This window comes from Delphinus delphis, chromosome 17 (genome assembly GCF_949987515.2).
Source record: "Delphinus delphis chromosome 17, mDelDel1.2, whole genome shotgun sequence".
Classification (NCBI taxonomy): Eukaryota; Metazoa; Chordata; class Mammalia; order Artiodactyla; family Delphinidae; genus Delphinus; species Delphinus delphis.
Genome location: NC_082699.1, coordinates 36,791,974 through 36,810,108, shown reverse-complemented (window position 1 = coordinate 36,810,108; position 18,135 = coordinate 36,791,974). Strand labels below are relative to the sequence as shown.

General features: G+C 38.8%; 1 protein-coding gene across 1 annotated transcript in view; it reads left to right on the top strand.

Annotated features, from left to right (window-relative positions):
• The first annotated feature begins 616 nt into the window (after positions 1-616).
• RUNX1T1 (RUNX1 partner transcriptional co-repressor 1) overlaps positions 617-18,135 on the top strand; it is a 130,085-nt gene continuing 112,566 nt past the window's right edge. The window contains 2 exon segments of the mRNA XM_059994885.1: positions 617-860; positions 862-886. Coding sequence (XP_059850868.1) covers positions 765-860; positions 862-886 — 121 coding nt within the window. The 5' untranslated portion in view covers positions 617-764.

Here is an 18,135-nt window from a genome sequence, read left to right as displayed (position 1 = left end):
GGAGCAGGTGTCTCAGAGTCACCTGTAGCTACCAATCACAAGTGCGCCTTCTTAATCACAGTGATGCTGGCTACACAAGTCTTCTGCTGGGACACTTGAAGCCCAGAGAAATGAGATATTTTGTATCTGCCTGGGTTGGTCTTTGTGTGTGTGGGTAGGGGGTTGGAAATTAGGACCGTTCGGGTCAGCAAAGAAAGGGATGGGAACTCCCACTTGAGGTCGGTCTGGAAGGCTGTGTAACTGCTGTGAGGACTCACTAGGTTTGTTTTGCAAATTGTGGCTATTTGGATGGAGGTGAGATGGTGAATGTCTCATTGTTATAAGCTCCGCCAAAAGAGAGCTCTTGATCCCCGTTTGACCTTGACAGAACCTCCAAAATGTTGGCGGTCTAGCCCTGGAGCAGGGAAATCCAGTTTGCTAGTCTGGATTCCTCCCGTTCTCTCCGGGTAGAGGCAGATTGGGGAACGCAGGCCACCCTCCCCCAGCGCTGGCTCTCACCCTCAGCCAGCCTTGGGGTACCTCGCCCTCCTTGCCATCCCCATTCTGGAGCCGGAGCCCCCGCCCCCTCCTTGCCTTTCCGTTTCTTCCCTCCAGCTTGTGTCTCTTTCTGTCTCTCCCACTTTTCCTCCCTCTCCCGCTCCGTCTCACACGCACCCTCTGTTTATTTTCCTGCCTCCATCTGGGCCCTGCTGATATTGTAATCACCCTGATGCACGTTGGCTTCTCTCCTCTCCCTCCTGCGCTCACACACTCACTCACACACAATGTGCCATCCTGACAAGCCTTTTACTTCTGATAAGCTCCGATGTGTGTTTAATGAATACAAAGCCGCGGTCTGGGTGCCGCCTCGGCTGCGGCCGCCTCTCCTGCGCTCCTTTGCCAGAAGGTAATCTCCGTGAACGGGGAGGGGAGGCGGGCAGGGAGGAAGGAGGGGTGGGAAAGAACGGGGGAGGGGGGTGTGGGGAGGCTGCGTTTCTCTTTTCCTCTCTCCCTTTCCAATGATTCAGAAGTCGATAAGACCAGGAGAAGTGAAGATGTAACATGTTATCTGTCGCTCCTCTTAGCTGGCGGAGAGAATTTACATTTAAAGATTAGCAGAGGGAGAAAGAGAAATCTGCCTTTTGTTGTGTGTGGTGAGGAGGCATCAGCCCTGGCCTGGCCGCTATCTCCCATCACCTCTGCTATCCAGACAGGACTCACGGAGGTGAGATTACCGGAGGGCCTTATCTTTAATTGGGTTTAGTTTTGCCATTCTGAATAGGTTTAAAGAGACTGGATAAAGGGGGAACAATAGATTATTTATTGACGGGATGCTGAAGCCTTTAGATGAAGAGGGGAGAGAAAAAGCTGCTTAACAACTTGATTAGTTCATTTTTATTTTTATTGTAAGGTGCGACTGTCTCCCTTCTGGTGCAGGGAGGGACTGTAGAACTTAGGCAAATTTGAAGGGCTTAAATGCCTTATTTTCTTTTCACCCCCACCTCCTGCCCTTCTTCGCACCATCCCCCATATAACAGGAGTTTCATTTACCCCTTATTTGTAAGATTGATAAACTGAGCAAAATTGGTAGAGGCTTTTGGAATTGATCATTTGTGTTTGGTTTTGTGTGACATGTTTTGAATGGGTGGTGAATTGATGCTAATGGTGGTACTTGAATGAGTGAGAAAAGCAAATGAAACCTACTTTTAAGATGGAATTAGTTGATTTTATAGTATGGTTTCAACTAGGTCTAGAGGGAAAAAGAAAGCAAGTTGTTAGGTAGATTTGTGTTTTGGATTTGAACCATGGGATTTTTTTTCCCTTGGAGTTGGTTTAAAAGAAAAATAATTTTAAAATGTCTAATAAAACTGTTTAATTAAAAAATGTTTAATACACTCATGAGTGTACTTAAAAAATTATAGTATTAACTTTAGAAGGTAGTTAAAATGGATAAAAGTGGGAAAAACAATTGTTTTGCTTCTTACACATAGTCAAGATAAGTGTTTTCATAGGTAAATATGAACCAGTAACTAAGAGCCTAATTAAAATTTGTTTAAAGCCAGGGGGGCATGTTTCCTTGTTGACAACAGCAGATCGATTGGGTAAGACAATAGAGTCCCGTTATTTCACTTCCATTGACTGAACATACTGACATTTCAGGTTTGCTGCTGCCTCAGTGAGCATGATGAAACACCGAAATTCACAGGCCAACTTGCCAGAGTGGTACATATATTACTGTATGTCATTTCTGCCTGAGGTTACCTTGTCACCCAGACAGAATGGGAATGGACGCTTGGAATCCTTCAGAGGGGTAGAGCCCTTTTGCTAGGAAACTGACAGAGAGCATGTCTTAGGAACATCTTTAATTTTACTTAGAGTTAGGTGTAACAGATAAATATGTGATGGACTTTTATTTAAAAATCTGGGAAGCTACTTAGCTGTCAATCTTGTATTTTTCATATAAGAATACCCATTTTCAAGATTTAACTTTACCTTCCCAGAGATGTTTACACTGAGTGGTTGGTAGATCGTTACTGGCCTGTGCTCAGGTGACATCCATTTTTCCCCAGTTGGGGATCCTCAAACATTCAAGCACCTGCTAAATCTGTATCTGATAAAACAATTTGTGAGGCCCCTTCAAAAATAGGGCCTGACTTTGTTTGCTTTTTTTTGTGGGTGGAATGAGAAAATGGGATGTGTGTATTTTACACCCATGTGCCTGGATAGACAGCAATATATAGATAAATATGTGTATTCCAAGTAGTGGCAGAGAAAATACTAAATATTCCGTATCTTAGTGTAAGCTACCCTTTTACACATTTTGCATAGTCGCTGCATGATAAAACTAAGTATTAGGCAGACATTGAGTCAAAGAAATTTGAATCATACAAAAGTGAACATGGAAAAAACCAGAAGGGACTTAATGTATTTTTTTTAAAGCTTAATGAAAATGTAAAACTATTATGAATATGCCTTATACCCAGCAGTTGTTGCTATCTAGTAGGCAACTTATGCCCTTTACAGTGTTTAGAACAAAACTAGTTCTTTATACCATTTTCATGAAAATGTTAGGTTTCTGTTTGATCAGCAGGTGCTGTTGAGATGAAAGCCATGTGTAAATTTTCAGAAGGCCAAAAGTGTCAATTCAGAAAAGGAAAGTGATAAGAGAAAATGCAATCAGTTTTCCTGTTTTCAATTTGTGCAGGATTTGAAGAGCTGTTTTGTTAAACTGCTACATCTGCTCCAATATGAATATTGAACTACTTCCACTAAAAATAACAACCTATAATTTGGAAGCTACTGCAGTCTTTCGTTAATGTGAGTGGGTTATTTAAAAACAAAAAAACAAAAAAATAAAAAGAAATAAAAAAGACAATTTTCTATTCTGACAATCTCTTGCCTAATGTGCATTTTCATTTGTTGGCACTTTTATCCTCAGCAGATAAATGGTATTATGCAATTAGGACCTCATCTCGTTTGACTATGAAAGAGGTTTCCATGGGTGAAAATCCTTGTAATATAAAATGGTTTCGCATAAAACAAAATTTATTTTAAAATAACCTGTTTAAATGCAGTTATTTATAATGATAGTTATTCCTTACATTCTCTAAGACTACAATTTGTAACTTACTGCTTACTATTATAACAAAGTTAACACTATTCCATTGCATACTGGGCATTCCGTGATTTATTTCACCCTTAATATACCTGCAAATGTAAGTTTAAACCAATCAGGGATATTTTACCTAACAGGGCTTTCAGAATAATTTTTTTCATGCTTAAATAAAATGATTACATTATGCTTGAGTGCCTGCATACAAAAGCCTTAGCTTCTATAGTACTGCTAATCAAATAAGTTTTATGGACAGGGAAAGCACCACATTAGAGAAAAATTGGATGCATTTTACTAGTGATATTTCTAGGAAAGAGATGTTTAAAAAAAATAATCATCCAGTATTAAAAAGAGAACTCTAACATGAATAATCATAATAAAAATAATACTTCATTCCTGCAAAAAGAAAATGAATGGCAATGCTATCCATGTAAAACTGGACATAGAGAATTAAGTTAGATGGAAGACTGGTGAAATTTGGATCAGGTTCAATATTGACTCCATCCACAATTGCAGTTGGGTGGACTTGTGGCTATGGTAATTTGTCTAGGGTGAGACATGATCACTGCTTTGGATCAATTAGAGACTATGTAGCTTGTAGCTTCACACTTGAATTGCCAGACACACTCTTCGGAGATAAGCTCCGAATATCTCCAGAGTGGATAAAAGAGAAGACAGACACTGTGACACATTAGCATATTTGATATTAACAAATGCAATGTTTCTTCTGAAACACCAGTCAAAAGAAGAGGTAGTTTGAAAAACAACATTGTGTGTACTTGTGATTACATGTATTTAACCAACTAAGGAATAATGCTTATAAAGAATGTAATTTCCAATTTGAAGCCAGATTGTGGCATATCTTTCAGAGATCTGGGTATATTCCTTGGTGGGTATATTCTCTGGTATAGCACCGAGCACTTTGCCGCTTTGAAGAAATGACACTGGATCACATATCAGTGAAGAAAGTTTATTTCACAGACACAGTCCCATCATTTGGTACGTGTGATCGTCTAGTGAGTTGTTTTTTGTGCTGAAGCCACAATCAGCCTTTAAGCCTCAGTGCCTTATGTGGCTTGAACAGGGAAGAGCTTCTTGTGATTCTTTTCAGAATGTTCTTACTTTGTCAAGTGATGTTCAGGCTTTTATATCAGAACCACTGCAAAAGTAATGCCCCATGGTTGAGGTTTAAGGTTTGAGACCCTCTTGTTTGAAAAAGTTTTAAACCATCAATCTTGCTTAGAACCACTAACATTTTCAATGACTGTAAGAGACCTACTTAAAATCCCTCTGCTTTGATAGTTCTGATTGAGGTTACCTGTATAATGTAACTCATGAAGTAGGGGTTTGCTTTTGTGGGCTTTCATATTGATCAGGGTCCCTAAGGCAAATCAGTATTTGGGTGAACGGGGCCTCTAGGATATAGATCTTGTTGAATGTGGAGGGCACAAATGTAAAGTTTTCCCATTGTTTGTCCAGCAATCTCAACACCTCCAAGTGCCTTAGGGAATGTGATTGACTAGATTCATTAATCTTTTAACACCTTGGGCATAGACTACTGAATGTGCTCTGGGCATTCAAGGGCTGCCATCTAGTTGTTGGACTTGGGAGAAAGTAGAGGAGTGGACAAATGTTAGAGACCTACTGTGAGCCTGGCATTAACCTTCATGTACATTGTCATCACTGATTTTAAGTAAATGATTAACCAGCATTTCACTTTCTTCATTTCAGAGAGCTCTATTCCATCACTCTTTTAGTAGTTCTTCTGGTTTGACCTTTTGCTCCAGTTTAGAAAACTGAGGTTTCCCTGTGTTCCCCAAATTAATTACCTGCTTTGTTCCCAAGTTCTAATAATTAGAGCCATGTTCTCTGAATATCTGGCTTAACGTGTTCCTTAGCAGTTATGAACTATGCATCCACTGTTTTCTTTACATTTGCCCTTGCCCCCAACCTAGGAATCACAGTTGGCTACTGGCCAGCAGATATCCTTGGATATGCCCAAATGCATGCCACTCTGTATCCCTCAGTGCCTCCTAATCCAGGCTTTTCCATTACTAAATTCTGTTCTCCCATCAGAATACCACCTTCCTGCACTACACTGAGGCCTTGAGGCCTGTTCCCTCTGTTGATCTCATTCAGCACTCCAGAGTGGTCTTCTGCCCAGTGTCCTTAGTCCCTGAGGCTTGTCCCATCCCAGTCAGTTTGGTCACTCTATATCTCGATCTCGGCATCTCCCAGTTGGCTAGGTCCGCTTCCTAGTCACTTCTAAGAGGAGAGGGATTCTGTACCATCTTGAGTTTGATTATGTAATGTAAAGCAGTGGTCCCCAACCTTTTTGGCACCAGGGACCGGTTTCGTGGAAGAAAATTTTTCCATGGACTGGGCGTGTGGGTGGGGGGGAAGGTTCAGGGCGGTAGAGTGAGCAATGGAGGAGCGATGGGGAGAGGCAGAGGAAGCTTTGCTCACTCACACGCCCCTCACCTCCTGCTGTGCGTGGCCGGGTTCCTAACAGGGTTGGGGACCCCTGGTGTAAACTATTCTATTATAAAAAGAAGGATCTAGTGTGTGTGCATTCCCCTAATAGGCAAACTGGAGTTCCCTTTCCAGTTCAGTCACTGACTTTCTGGGTGGCATGGGGTGCACTCCAGCCCTCAGGTGCATTCTTCAGGAGCAAAATGATAGACTCATTGATCATTAGGCTTCTCAGCTGTCCTATGTACAAGACTATATAGGATATTAGGAGTAGGCTTTCAGGAATTTCCCATGGTTAGGAGAATGAAAAAAAATCCTCATTTATAGTTTTAATTCTGAGTTGGGGGCACTACTAATCTGCATATAACTGGGAAATAGAATCAGTGTGGAACATCATTATCTCCCCACTATTCTTCATTGTGAAGAAGGGGTATGGGGAATAGTGAGTCATTTTTTCCATAGCCGTCCTGGATCTAGGATGATTGTCAGAAATTTTAGTTGTTACTGTACTTTTTTCAGAAGTGAATGATGGAGGGAAGAATCTGTTTATGCAGTGAGAAGGAACTAAAGATTTTAGGTCTTGCTCAAAGAAAATAGCCTTTATGCTTTTCCCTCAGGGTTGCTAGACAAGGTGAACTTGGTGCCTGGGGGCAGGAGTGAGGGGCTAGAGGCTAAAGCATGGTGGTGATTGATTGTGCTCACCAGGCTTTCCACAGTCTCAAGGTTTGGACCTAAGTCACTTGGAAATTTAGAAAATGACCTCTTTAAACCATTTTTGGAGAGAACCTGGTAAGTAATAGCTTATTTAAACCAATGGGGTACATTATCATTTGGCTAGAATCAGATGTTAAGTAAGAAGGACCAAAAAACTGTTGTCTAAAGAACAGTCTGCTGTTCCTTCTAAAAAGTAGTTAAGAGCCCAATTATTACCAGTAACACTTTGATTTTTGTACTTTCATTTTGAAAAAATATAGACATTATTAAAAGTTTAATCCTAATTTGTGAAATTATTAATAATGAACCCAGGCTGGATTTCTTTGGAATTTGGGAACTATTACATTTTTACACTTCTGATTTGATTAAGGTAAGCCCTTTGTCATCATCCAGGATGGCAGTAGAAACTTCTACTGTTTACTAGGAACGACATGCACGTTACATTACTTTCATGTGTCACTAGAAACGGAAACCACAGGAATCACTGTGGCTTCATAGGTTATAGAAAGCTCTTGCAGTGGCATTCCAAGTTTGGTGGGAGGCCAAATTGAAGTTCTTTGCCACAAAGATGAATGTCTTAGAAGTATGTATGCAGTGAACTCTTAGTTGGTACCTGACTTGACTGGATTGAATTTTACATCAGAGAAATAACAGAAAATATTACCATGAGATGTAATGGCAGTTTGTCTAAAGATAAGCTCTCAAGAGCTAGGGGGCCCCTAATAATAGGAGAAGAAATATTGCCAGAGCTGTGATGAGCTAGCTGTGGCCAGGTCTATTGGAGCACCAGGAGAGAAAACTAGCTGAAAGATGTTAGAGTGTTTGGGACATCCCTTCCACTAGACCTTGTGGGGAGTGCACCTGGTGACACTGAAGTAGATAGATTATGGTACCCGCAAAGGCTGGCATAGGGTTGTGCCAGGGAGCTACCACAGCAGCATTGCTGAGAGCATTTCAAATGCACATCCAATTTGGCAAGCAGAATATTAGAAATTGGGAAGTCATCTCCCAGTGAATATGGTAAGCATGGTGCAAGTTGTGCTTTAAATACAAAGTCTTAGGAAGCTGGTTGCTCTATTTTGTTAAAACTAGATGTACTATATACTCCTTCCCCTAACCTCAAGATACAGGAAGATGTGAGCTGTAAGACAGGTCATGAAACACTGCTAGTTTATTTTCTGAGTCTATGCATATGTTATGTACACAGTGATAAGCAAACACAGCTGGGAAGAACAGCAGATGATATTGGGACTGGAACTGTGATGTTTATCGACTGACATAGTAATCCTTTCCTGTGAAAGTGTTCTTTTTAAGTGATGTTAGGATTCTGTAACTTTTATCATGTGTCAGGCAAGGATTCTTTATTGCCCAACCCCTTTCCCTACCTGTCACACATTTTCATTCTCATCTTTAGCTAGATTTATTTAGAAATGAGATCCACATTTGACCTCTGATGGGAAACAAATGTGGACAATGAATTCGAATCCTTTGTTTAAATAAGGGTAGGTAGGTGCATTTAGACCTGATATTCAGGTCTAAATGGAAAGTAAATGTGATCAGTCTCCATTGACTTGTCCAAGTCAAGCTTTGAGTTGGCTAGAGAAAGCGGGTATAAAATATCAGAGGAAAATATAAATGAAAAGTAATAAAATGAGCAACCCATTAAAGCTAATTTGACTGTTTGAAAAGAAAGGCATATGTTCTTTGGGTAGCCCTGGTAATGAAACCTTTTAGAATATTTGAAAGAAAATTAAGATTTTTGCTGTTGGTTGTAAATCTGAAGTAAATTAATAAATATTTAATGAATGCCTACTATGTGTAAAGCAGTGTGTTAGATGGAAGCACAGAACAGGTAGTAAGCTCAGTTCCCATTGAATGATAAACCTGCTCAGGACAAATTAAATAGCTACAAAAGATGAAGAGACTTGATTACTTACCAGTTAAATGATATAGTAAATGAGATTTTAGAGGTGGAGTGAGTTGGAATTTCACCTTGTCTTAAGACAGGTAGGATTTATCAAGGCGACATTATTGTAATGGGGTTGTGGGCAGTTATAAGGCAGGAATGGAGACTGGAAAAGGTTTTGGGAGAAGCGAGGTGTCTTGGGGTGGGGTGGGTAGAGGGTAGAGAGAGAGTAAATTAACATATGCAGATACAGCAAAAAGGACCCTTGGATGATTATTGGGAAATAAACAGAAAGATCATAAGGCATTTGATTAAGCTTTATCTTCTGAGTAAGCCAGATGTTTAAAAAACTGTGTCCTATGGGACCCCTTAGGGTTGGGAGGTGGCATAGAGTGTGCCCAGATTGGGTTCAGGCCCTTTCGTTTATCTTCTCAGCACTGTGAAACCAGAATAGTTCTGTTCTTTATGACAAATTGCTTTAGATATTAGATTTTCTAATTGGACTTCTTTTGAACAAAGGATGCCATGGTAAAATAAATCTTAATAAAACCAAAGTAAAAAAAAAAAAATTGTGCCAGGCAACAGGAAACCATGGACCCAGTTAAAGTTGTGTTTCTGAAGAGTTGGTCTGATTGCGGTGGGCCAGATGGGTTGGAATGGGGGAAGACTGAGGCCAGGTAGGGACCTTGTTTTGCAGTAGTTTAGATGTTAGCTATTATAGAAGGATGGCCAGAATTGGGTTTGTGGGACAAGAAGGAATAGGCAGATGCCAGAGACATTGCAAAGGAAAAATAATTAGTACTTGGATATCGGGTGGATTTAGAGAGGAGGAAGTGATGACAGCTCAGATTAGATGTCCAGTGCACATAGCTTGCCAGAATTTGGGCATTGCTTCAATGTTTAAGGGGCAGCTTCCTTACCCCTCATAGACTCATGGAATCACAGCCTCCAGAAAGGAGCCTCAGAACCCAGTTGTGTATCCCTGCTCCAGGGATTCTCGTGATCCAGCTGCTTTTGGGAAATGTTGATGGGGCTGTTAACCTCGTAGGTTTTCCTTAAAGGGTACTGGTTGCATGGAGGATTGATTATTCATTGCTCCTATGCTTTGGCTCCTTGCATGGATTTCGAACTGTTTTGAGTTTCCTTTCATTTTGCTGGTAACTTTGGGCCACGTGGGAGAATAAAAAAGTGGTCAGGAGGGCTGGGTCTGGACCCTTAACTTTCCACCAGAGCAACCTAACTGTTTTACATGTTTCAAACATTGGACTTTTGTTTAGGGAATAATTTATAAAAATTTCTTTCAATTCTAATATTATGTAGAGGAGAGAAGGCAGGGACCAGAGAATAAGGAGTCAAGGAGGAGTTGATGGGAGGGCAGAAGCTGTTCTTCTACAGCAGCGTGTCCCAGACTCTGGGCTCAGTACTCTTGAGGAGTGGGGAGCAGTGAGTTTCAAGGGGCTTTTGAACCTACATTCATTCATTCATTCAGTAGCACAAGCATTGTCTGCAGACCAAATACTTTTTCACACAATGACATTTTTCAAATACACTTTAAATGAACAAAAATGCATTAAAATATTACTGAAATTAATAGAAACTTGTCTTTATGTATTTTACAATCAGCAGACTGTAAACAAAATACCATCATGTGTGATATCACAAGTTTTTGTTTTAAAATGGAGGCCTCATATTAGAAAAGCAAAGGAATCCCTTTTATATCTTAAAGGGCACTATTCATTTCTTACTAAATTGCTCACTGTTAATTGTCTCCCCTATTTAAGGAATTTTAGTTATTGGAAGAAACAACAACAACAAAATGTAGGACTTTTAGGCTATGGTTCACCAATATAATATTATTTCAGGGACTTTCACCTTGATTTGTTTAGTATCATTTAATTTGAAAACAATGGGAATTCTTTTTACTCTTTGAACTTTAAATTCAGAGTGTGTGGATAAAAATCTCTCAGAATTGGATTTTTTAAGACTTCTTTCTTCTGTAGCCAATCTATAGTTTTTAAAAGGATGAGACCGATTTATATATGTTTATATGGAATCATTCCTGAGATATATTGTGAAAGGAAAAAAGCAGGGAGCAATGTATATAGTGTGCTACATTTTTACCAAAAGTGCATAAACTTCTACTCATGCATATGAATCTGACAGTAGTAGTTGCTTTATGGGAAGAAAGTGGGGCTCAGGCATTGGTGGTTGGAAGGAGAATTTTTATTTCACATCTGTTGGTCCTCTGAGTCTTTCTGCAAATCTCATACCTGTTTCATTCACTGCAAAGTTAGAGACTGTAGCATCAGCTTGGGATGAATGGTTCTGGGATTCTGCCCTTCTGGGGGAAGGTGATTATGTTCTCTTCTCTGCTAGAAGGCAGTCAAGTGAAGTGGTGAAGAGACGCATCTCCCCAGTGCTTTGCCACTTGTTGAATCTCCTACTGTTCATCTGGAAATAATTCTCATCTGGATAATAATGGCATGACCCGTAAGGTTGTCATGTGGATTGCATGAGATGGTATATACAAAGCACAATATCATTTCAGAAAGGCTTGCTTGTGCTAGGCATCTGACTTGACCACTCATGAACTGTCCACTGCTCTCTTCTGGAAGCCCCCTGTAGGATCTTCTCCTCTCTATGGCTGTTCCTTTTCCGTCACCTTCACTCAGCAAATTCTTAATGGAGTCTAGTCCTGTTTAATGCCTGGGAATATAGAGATGTTCAAGTCAGACAATGCTCCTGATTTGCTAGACCTTTCTCACCTCAGCCTTAATTGAGAGCTGTTTCTGCAGGGAACCTACTTTGTCCTCTTCTGAGTTGCTAATGAAACTATTCAAGTTTTCATGACCTCTCTTCTTCAAAGATAGAATTTATTCACATCTAGCATTTTGCTGCTATCCATGTGATTCAGACTTCTCTGCTGATTTGTAAGCTCCTTGAAAGTAGGAGTCTGGAACAGTTGGGGTACTTTTTGATGCTTTATTAAATATTTGGTGAAAGCTCATGTTATTTACTTAATACTGTTCTCAAATATTTCAAGTTATTTACTTAATACTGTCCTCAAATATTTCATTGCTAAGACCAAAATGAAATCTTTGGTTGCAAGAGCATGTCGTTTCTTTCCCAATCCGTTTCCCCCCCTTGATCCCTTTTTATTGTGTTCTCTTATCACAGAATGTACAATTTATTGCCACCATATTTTAGGTTTCAGTTTCAGCAAACAAAAAAAACCCTACATGTATAGCAGCCCTGGGTAAATTGAAGTGGTCAAGTCACTTGTATGTTCATAAGTGCACATCTTAACCTGTTTTATTTATTTTTCTCCCTATGGCTCACAAATGTACTTTTTGTCAAGGATGAGATCCCTGAAATTGTAATCAAAATATTGTATGCATGGACATATTTATGAGCTGGAACTGTCCCTTGGATCAGGGCCCCAACAAGGACCATTTTTGTGACTCTCAGCTTTCCCTCTCCCATGCCCTCAAGTGATCCCTTAGGTGCCAGGGGCTCCCGTCCCTCTTTTGGTTGTCATGTCTGTTTTCTGGGCAGACCCCAGGCTGAGCACTTCTCCCTAGCACTCTTCTACAGCCCCCTCTCCCACTCCCTCTTTACTCACCAGTCTTGTCTTTTCTCGGATATTGTGTGGGATTCCAGCTGTTGCTTGATGAACCAGCCTTAAAACTAGGAATGGCACTGGATAGAATGACAGGTCTGTCTCATCGCAAGATTCTGTGGCTGAACACCAAAGCGGGTGAAGCATCTTACTGTCTTTGCTTCCAGGTAACAATTCCAAGAGATGGTTTCAGAAGGGCAGCCTTTAGTTCCTCAATGCAAGTGACCGAACAATTTCAGACAGATATGTGTGGGGAGGAGGCACGGTAGATGCCTTCGTGGAGTGAAGTTCACATGTTGCCTTACTTAACACTCACCTGGGAGTGAGCTCATTTGTAAATCACTCCTAGAGGCTTCCTCACTTGCCCAACGTCGCCCTGCGTGGGTTGTGGGGCGAGGTCTGAACCTAGATTTTCTGACTCCCAGGCTTCTCTATTCCAGGGCTCAGTACCACTCTCCTGGAAGTCTTCAAATCCTACCACCCCATTTTTTCCCCATGGACAGGGCCAGCCACAAAGGCTGCAGGTGGGAATTATACTAAAGTTAAAATGGAAAATTATCAAGACTTCTCACTGTACTTCGAAAAGTTACTGTTTAGAGTACAAAAAATATCATAGCTTTACAAGTTTCTGAGGCAGGGAGAGGGAGGGAGAAAAGAGAGGGAAGAAAGAGGAGAGAGAGATACCAGCTGATAAGAAGCAGCAGCAACCAGACAATATTTGCAGTTGGATAATCGTAGTTTTTTTTTTTGTTTGTTTGTTTTGTTTTTTGAGACATGTGGCCATCAACCTTGAATACAGATACTTTCAAAGTCTCGTTTTTTTTTCATGTGAAAGTTGCCGGCATGGAACAGATGCCTTTATTTGGAGAAACCAGTCTTTGGAAATAATTGGTTCTCTCTTCTCTTATTCTCTAGAGGTGCTCTTCCATAGATGAAATTAGATGAGGAAAAAATTAATCACAAACCATTAGCTTGTGGTTCTTTATTTTTTTCCACTGCAAAATGTTTTAGGACCTGCACCTTCCACATATTTTGGGATTGTTGACTGAGCATACTTACTTTTATCACTAATAGTATAGCAGTGACTTTCAGAAAAGAAAATGTTTTGATTGCACTAGGTCATTTTTTGAGTAGTGACCTAGTGCTTTAATGCTTTAAATCATAATATTAAACTAGGTATTACCTCCTTTCTACTCTCGATTGATAGGAACTGAGCATATTGAATGAAACAACACTTGCACTAGGGGCAAGATAGGCACTTTATAAGTATTATCTCTTCATATCATCCCGGTGAGTTAGGTATTATTATCCTACTGTAGAGATTTACATCTAAAGCTTAGAAAGGTTAAGTGACTTGTTCAAGATCAAATAGCTAATAAGTGTAAGACCTGAGATTCCAGTCCAACTGCATGCAGTGAGCTAAGTGGTCAGTGCAGGTAAGGTGCAGTCATTTTAGGAGATTTTATTTTATTGAAGATTAAATTATATCTTTAACGAGATATTTTAGAGCTTCTTACTATTTTAAATTGCCTGCTTTGTTAACTCCTTGATCATCCTGCATTGTCAGTTTGACTAAAAATAATTCATAGATTGGTCAGCTGCTTTCTGTTTAATTTTTATCTTTAAAATAATACTTGAAGGATTTTAAAATAATGCTTTATCACAATAAGAGGAAGAGGCTTGAAGAAAAACTAGATAGTGATTCCGTTATCATTTATTCCTTTGTTCACTCAGCCAATACTGAGTGAACACTTTCTGTGAGCCACGCACTGGGTATGAAGACTGTTGAATAAACATGGCCCCTTCCCTCATGGCCGTTACAACAAAATGCATATATTGCATCAAGGTAAGGTCTGAAGACAGCAAGAGAATAAGATGGGATCTCTTTCCAGAACAGGAAACTCAATTGATAAACTCAGTTGGGAGATAAGTCTATGCATAAAAACTACTAGAGTGCATTTACATCTTAGAGGTTGTATGGACTTAATGCTGCCTGCAGTTCTTAATCGTGGTATCCTACTGCTTACTGTGGGAGGAAGGGCTGGCTTCATAGCCCTGGATACCCTGGGTGATTTCCATACTGGCCTGTGTATGTACAGTACTGGTGGGAATGGGCTCATATGAACAGTGTCTGGAAGGTAAAGGTTGCCCCGCCTGACATAGACCATAAATGCTATTATAGTTTAAAGAAGTTTAAAGAAGAATGATCGTGGGCCCCAGGAGTGGTCAGGGAAAGGTTTGTGAAGGTCACAGGGATTGAATTGGGCCTTTATAGCATTTCATTAGTATTCTTTTTAGGTGTCAAGTACAGTTTTAAGTATGGAGGATAGAGTTATTAGCAAAACAGACAAGACCCCTGTTCTCATAGATCTTACAGTTTAGGGGGGCATGCAATAGAGACATTTGTAAGATTATTCCCCATAGTGTTAAATGTAATGAAGACAATTAAAAAAAACAATGTTGGAGAGAATGGTGGCGGGTGCTGCCGGTGGTGGTGAGACTTTATTTTGGATAGGAGGGAAGACTGTCTCTGAAGTTACACTTGATTGAAACCTGAGTGTTGAAAAGGAGCTGGCCATTAAGTGTGGAAGAGTTAATGGGCAAAGCCATAAAGATGAGGTGACGCATTCTATGGGAGTTTATCCATTGAAGAGCTGTACCCTGTAAGGGCATGGACGGAGCAGAGGCTGAAAGGTGTAGGTTAGTGCCAAATCATGGAGGATCTTGAATGTCAGAATAAGGCCAGAATAAGGACTGTTTGTTTCTATGCATATATTAGGGGATGAGTAGTTAGAAGAGAGAAGGAGAATCAGGATGAGTATATGCCATAGAAGCTTAAGGAAACTTGTGCAGCTGGGGCCTTGAAGTTTAGGGACACCCTAAATAACATAGTGTCCCAGTCACTTCCTGTTGGAAGTTGAATGTAGTCCTAAAGTGAGGCCTACATGGTGGTGCTCCGTTGACTGTTTCAAATCAGGGGGATTCAGAATTGTCCTACAAATAAGGTTGTGGAGGTCTTGACAAAGGTAAACTACAACCCAGTGTCAGGGACTGTGCTTATTAAGGTAATGTTTTCTAAGGAAGGTATGATGTAACAGATTCCTTTTGTGGTAATTCCCCTTGGAACCGAAAACTAATTGTATTTTTATTAAAGTAAAGGGACATTCTTTACGTTACAAGATGTTTTTGTGAAAGGAAAAAGTTAAAGGTTTGATTCAGTTCATATTGGTAGATAAAAGAGGTGTGTTAAAGCCTCATTTTTGGAATAACTATCTTATTTACTAAAGGAAAATTTGCCCCAAATGTTGATATAATTCTGTAGAGAAATGTGTTTGGGCAGTGAAGGGATTCCTGGCAGTGACTGAGAAACACAGTAATGGGGAACTGCACTTGATCGCTTTTGAGGTTGATTCTGATGTGTGTAGTCTTTACATCCTATTAAAACTTTGAAAGATAAACTGATACAAGAAGGATTTGCCAAGGCCAGCAACTCTTCCTTTTAAAACCTTGGCTCAGTGTACACATTGAAGGGATGGGGGAGTAAGATAAAAGCATTATAAATACGAGGTTAACTGAATTCAAATAGAAGGTTCTCTCAAGTTATTGCATTCCTTAGAAAATAAATACATTACGCATATGGTTAAGATTGATCAAAAAAGTATTCAGTATGCCAGTGATTACATTCCCATCTGTGATTAAGGTTTTCTGTCTGCATCTGGTTTTCACATTATATTTCTGTAACAAAAATCCTTTATATAGCAGAGTTCACTTTCTGTATTTTCTATTAGCTGCAGCTTGAACTACTGCACAGATCGCAGATTTACACATGTGGTTTTCATTACTTCATACCATTGAGAAAAAGTAATATTTGTTTGGGAATGTCTGTTTTCCACAATTTCCATGGTAATACAACATGTTGAGCCTTTTTAATAACACTCTTGTAGAACTACTAATTGTTTTAGGCATTCTCCTCTTGGTAGAGTTTAGCTTTTAAACTGGTCTCAGTATATGTTCCCCTCATAATGAGGTCTTACAAATTTGAGGGCTTAGGATTGGAACAAAGCAATTATTAAAGATAGAGAAATTTTACTTTTGATTGCATGCGATACGGACTTCAGTGTGGAATAAGTATCACAAATAATCTGGATGTATATTTCATAGTGCTCATTACCATTACTCATTTTATCGTTATTTTATATCAGAAGATCATTTATTATGTTGGAGGTATGAAGAACAAACATAATACTCCAAAGTCATTATTTTGAAAAATCTAAACATTAACTCCTTGTTTTTTTTTGGTGAGTTATCCTATTGATTGTGATATAATGTTTCATATATAAAAATAGTTGAATGAGGAAAATCATCAGTGGGTAACTTGAGGTTTACATTGTGTATTACTTGAATGTGTATTTGTATGCCATGTTAACATTTAAGAATTTATAAACGTACATTTAAAATATTTTGTAATACTATCTTCCTGCCAACTTTTCTCCATTCACTTCAGTATACTCCGATTAAAATAGACACAAGTGAAGTTAAAAAGTGAAATAGTATATTCTATATTGGGAGATCATTTATAATTGAGAAATTTATCTTATAAAGGAAGTTTATCCACATGGTAATTTTATGTGCCTCAAAACTGAGATCCATTATACCATTTTTGATAATAAACCAAGACATTAGTCTTGTATTTAGCAGTCATGAGAAGGAAGAAAAAGACTAGACTCTAGGGGATTTGTATATACTTGGCCTCCTTCATTTGTTTAATGGAGATTATTAAATATGGCCCACACAGGTAGACTCTACTTTATCAGTCTCTCCGATGCCTTTTGTTGATGGTTGTTGAGGCACTAAATATTATCAAAAATCATGATTGAATCTAAGAAAAGTATCCATTTTCTTCTTTTTCCCAATAATACTTATTTATCCTCTATTTACAAAATATATATTTTTTATCTCAGCGTAGACACATTGGAAATTCCAGAATTGTGTAGAAAATTACCCATATTTCCATTTTCTGGAAATAATAATATTTGACATCTAGATGTATTTACTTCCAGTCTCCCCTCCTTGGCCCTGTTTAAGTTTTTCTGTTAAGAATGAGAAACATTGATTGCATGATAGCAGAGTCGTAATATGGTGTATAAAGGGCATTGCTTTTCTTTTTTTAAAATAGAAACTGCTTGTTTATATACGTCAGAGTATGTATATTCACCAATTTTAATTTCTAGGGAGTAGTTTGGTCTCTTAAAAAAACAGTAGCAACATCCTTAGTAATATTTTTTGAGACTGCTTTTATAAATCTATCCCTTTGCATTTATTGAGTTATTACTTTATGTGCATATGATTGTGCTAGATTTATGTTTCATAGATTATAAGAACTAAATAGTGATACTTGTTCTATTCATAATAGTGGTGGTAGTAGTAATAGTAGGTGTTTGGGAATGAATGAATGAATTCTAAACCTGCCAAATCTAGCAGGAAAAATGAGAATATTTGGATTGCTTTAGAAGAAAAAAAAGAAGTTTTATTTGGTAAAATGCTTCACTAATAATTGTTGTTACTAATAATTTCAAAGTGGTTGGTTGCATAAAGATTATTAGTTACCGTTAACACTTGTTTCAGATTATTTTAGCTAATGATGGCAATGTGTAAATTTCAGAACAGTGAAAACAATATTGACACCACTTTGTTTTGAAACACTATTTAACTTGCACTTAAAATTCCAAAAAATAAAATAAATAACACAGTGTCTCAAAGCATTTTCTAAAGAAACCATATCTGATAGATTATTTAATTTTTAAAAAATAAAACAAGTAAAATCTAACACAT